Below are 3,939 nucleotides of genomic sequence, written 5' to 3' on the forward strand. Positions count from 1 at the left end.
CAATGGTCCTTGCTGTCCCCATTTAATAGACAGAGGCTCTGAGAGAGAGGTGACAAGGCAGCACATCTGGGCTTCCAGGACTGAGGGCACTCACCATGGAGACTTTGTCAGATGAGCTGACCATGAGACCAGGCAGCAGGGCCACACCACTCTCCATGATGGCACCATGGAAGAGTCCTTGGGACATGGGGGAGACAACATGCAAGGACACACTTGTGCCACCTGAGGACCCGCCAAAAATGGTGACACGGTCTGGGTTGCCTCCAAAGTGGATGATATTCTGCTGGACCCAGCGTAGAGCAGCTACCTGATCCAGGAAGCCCCAGTTGCCAGTTGCGTGCTTGTCTCCAGTGCTGAGCAGTGTCAGAGACAGGGATTACAGGCTGTCCTTTATCCATTCAGCCCATGTTGCCCAGTCCAACCCCAATCTCACCTGAAGAAGCCCAGGACACCCAGGCGGTACTGGATAGTGACCACCACCACGTCCTCAAAGGCTGCCAGCATGGAACCATCATACATGGAAGCCATGCCCATGACAAGCGCACCACCATGGATCCATACCATTACCTGGGGAAATCAAGGCACATACTGTGTGGCTCCTTCCCAACCCAAACCCCACCAGGGCTCCTACCTAGTCCAACCACTGCTTTGTCCACTTGTCCATACAGAAAGCACTCCAGCAAGACTCCTGACCTGGGCCATGGGCAAGGGACCCCAAACTGGACCTCCCAAACTTATGTATCAAAGCATGGCTCCATTGCTCACAGAACCCTGAGGTGGAAACAAAAGAGATGTCTTTCAGATTGTCCCATATGAACAGTAATCAAAAACGTCCTCCATTCTCGTAGGCCTAACTGATAATCCATTGCTGGGTCTTTCATGACCTCAAAGTATAGCTGTCAGGCACCCAAAAGGGTCTTCTAGGCATATGTTCACTGAGCGAGTCCTGGGTCAATCCCTGGGACACACCCTTTGACCTCTGTGAGTAGCTAATGCTCTGTGACCCCATGCCCAGTGTCCACACTGCTATGGGGCCCAAGCTAATACTACTCCTTCTAGTCTTCCTGCAGACAAAATGCCCTCCCACCCCCCAGCTGTGTGTGGCCTGACACTCACAGGCAGGTTTGAGCCCTCATGGGTATGGGCAGGTGTGTAGATGCTGAGGTACAGACAATCCTCAGACATGGGGATTGAAGGCATGGTCACGTTGAACAGGCTCTGAACCCCTGCATTCATTGAAGTGAGGTCTTGTAGACACCTGGTGGCCACGGCATAAAGTCAGTTCAGGGGCCATATGTGCATGAATCGAGACCCTAGGTCAAAACTTGCTCTGAGCCACCTTAGTTCCCTTCTCCCAGATACCCTGCTCACACATGGTCCTCCTCTAAAGTCCCTTCCCACCAAGTTACAGGACAAAGGCTCTGGGGAAGCTGAGTTGGAACTGGGACTTCCAGGGAGTCTTCAAGGTTGCTTTTTAAACTTTATTTTTATTTATTTATTTTTTTGACCAGAGTCTCATTTTGTCACCCTTGGTAGAATGCCATGGCATCATAGTTCACTGCAACCTGAAACTCTTGGGCACAAGCAATTCTCTTGTCTCAGACTCCCAAGTAGCTGGGACTATTGGTGCCCACCACAATGCTGGGCTAGTTTTTAGAGACACACTCTTGCTCAGGCTGGTCTCCAATTCCTGAGCTCAAGTGATCCACTTGCCTCAATCCTCGGAGTGTTAGTATTACAAGTGTGAGCCACCACACCCTGCAGATTTTTGTTTTTTTAAAGATGTGGTCTTTATGTGTTGGTCAGGGAGATTTCAAACTCCTAGGTTCAGGGATCCTCCCACCTCAGCCCTTAAGTAGATGGGACTATAGGCATAGGCCACTGTGTCTGGCTCTTGGGGTTGTTGAGGGTTCCCCCTCACCCCCCGTTTCTTAGTAGCAGGGACTATATGCATGTACCACTGTGCTAGGCTTGGATATCACTTGAGGACCTTGGATATCACTCCTCCTGAGGCTAGGAACTTGACCCTTAAGGGTCTCTATGAGAACACTGGCTGTATGCCTACATGTGTGAAGACCACTAAACTCACAGGGAAACTGGCTGTAGAGATTTGGTGAAACCACAATGGCAGCCTGACTGAGCTCAGAGTACCCCAACCCCCATTCACCACTGAATTCCTGTACCCACTCAGGCCTGGAACATGCACCTCATGAATGAGTGAATGTTAATTTCTTATGGGAAGGGCAGCGGATCATCCCTCAGTCCAAGTTTAGACTCTCAGGGAACCTCATCATTTCCAGTATTCAGTTGTAAGAGCACACACATGTCCCATGGCCAATGGCACCTGGCCCTGTTCGCTGACACAGGGACTGTGGATAGTGGGGGTCCCCAGGGAGCCACCATTGCTGCTCTCCTCAGGGGTCTACAGTATCTGCTTGCTAGAGTCAGGGTCTCCTACAAGGGTCATAGAACCAACCTGAACCTCTCCCAGAGACACCGCCCCCTGGTGGCAGAGAACAGTTGGCATAACTAGAGTCTGCGGGGATGTGTGTCTGCTCCTCCCTTCAGCACCTGGAGCTAATGCCCTCTGAGTGCCAAGCCCTCAGCCAGGAGGCTGGGAAAGTTGCTCCTGCCTTCCAAGCTTTCCCTGAAGGAAAACCCACAGGGAATACTGGCTGTAGAGTTTTGGTGAAACCACAATTGCAGCCTGGCTGAGCTCAGAGTACCCCAACCCCCCACAGACCTCCCTAGATCCTGGAAGGGCTTACATGGCCGGGTAGGAGGTCCCATCTCTCACACCACTCCAAGACTCAGGGGGTTCAGGAGGTGCAAACCGCAGCCGCCCTACAGGTGGCTTAGCAAAGGGGATTCCCAGGAAGGTGTGGACCCCCACGTCAGTGCCCTTCACGTGGGTGAGCCTCCCCCGCACCTGCCCTGTGTGTGTGGTTCGGATGGGGCTGGCAGGGTCCTGACCTGTGGGCAGAGAAATAGACACAATGATTAGGTGTCCCTGATCAGCAGCCCTCCCAGATGCTGGTATTGCCACCTCCTTGCTATCCTAAGCTCCACTCAAGGGACCCTGATCCACAACCAGTGGGTTTACAAACATCCTGCCTGTGACACTATGCCCCAACCCCCACCTTCCTAGCATGTCCCCAGCCTATCCCATCAGGCTCACAGAGGCTCTTTGGTGCTGGCCACCATCATTTAGCCCTCAGAGCTTCAAACAATGGTCACATGCCTTTTATGGGGTAAGAGTGTCCTTTCGACTAACCATGTGCCAGGTCACATGAGGCAGTGCTCCTATTGTGGGAATCTGACAGGCAGGTTTCCTGCCCTCAGGGACCTCATGGTCCAGGTGGCAAGAAATCACATGAAGAAAGCATCCTCCAAACCAGAAATAATCTTGGTGAGAAAAGCTATGAATGAGGAGCCGCTGTGACTGGGACCCACAAAGCCCAGGCTGCCTGCTATGAAGATCAGGGAGGGAGGGAGGGATTGAAAGTTACCTACTGGAGAAAGGTAACATTCTTCCTAGATAGTTTCTATAAACAATAAGAAATATTCCAGCCACACAGAAGGAAAAAGTAGTCTAAGAACATGTTTAGAATAAATAATGTGAATAATGGCTCTTAAATAAATGAGATAATCACGTCATTCATGGTAACAGAAAAGCATGTTGAAATCTGACTGGATGTTAATGACTTATTTTGCACAAAAAACCCAAAACAATTCGATATTATATATTCTCTGTTGGAAGTACACAGCACCACATATGAAGTACTGTCAACAAATCAAAAGAAAACAAAACCTAAAACCTGAATCTCATTAAGCCTCTAAAATAGAAATACAAGCTTACATGTTATAAAGGGGGTAGAGAAATAGTTAAAAGACACCACTGGTCTCTTTTCTTTTCTTTCTTTCTTTTTTTTTTTTTTT

General features: G+C 50.1%; 1 protein-coding gene across 1 annotated transcript in view; it reads right to left on the minus strand.

The window, feature by feature from the left end:
- Positions 1 to 573: 573 nt before the first annotated feature.
- Positions 574 to 3,939, minus strand: part of LOC111728332 (cocaine esterase-like) — a 6,388-nt gene continuing 3,022 nt past the window's right edge. The window contains exons 2-4 of the mRNA XM_023518893.1: positions 2,769 to 2,973; positions 1,117 to 1,258; positions 574 to 771 (exon numbers count right to left, since the gene is read on the minus strand). Of these exons, the coding sequence (XP_023374661.1) occupies positions 742 to 771; positions 1,117 to 1,258; positions 2,769 to 2,973 (377 nt within the window). The 3' untranslated portion in view covers positions 574 to 741. The remainder of the gene's footprint in view (positions 772 to 1,116; positions 1,259 to 2,768; positions 2,974 to 3,939) is intronic.

The sequence above is a fragment of the Otolemur garnettii genome, unplaced genomic scaffold (genome assembly GCF_000181295.1).
Source record: "Otolemur garnettii isolate 467f Iridium unplaced genomic scaffold, OtoGar3 scaffold00151, whole genome shotgun sequence".
NCBI classification, from domain to species: domain Eukaryota; kingdom Metazoa; phylum Chordata; class Mammalia; order Primates; family Galagidae; genus Otolemur; species Otolemur garnettii.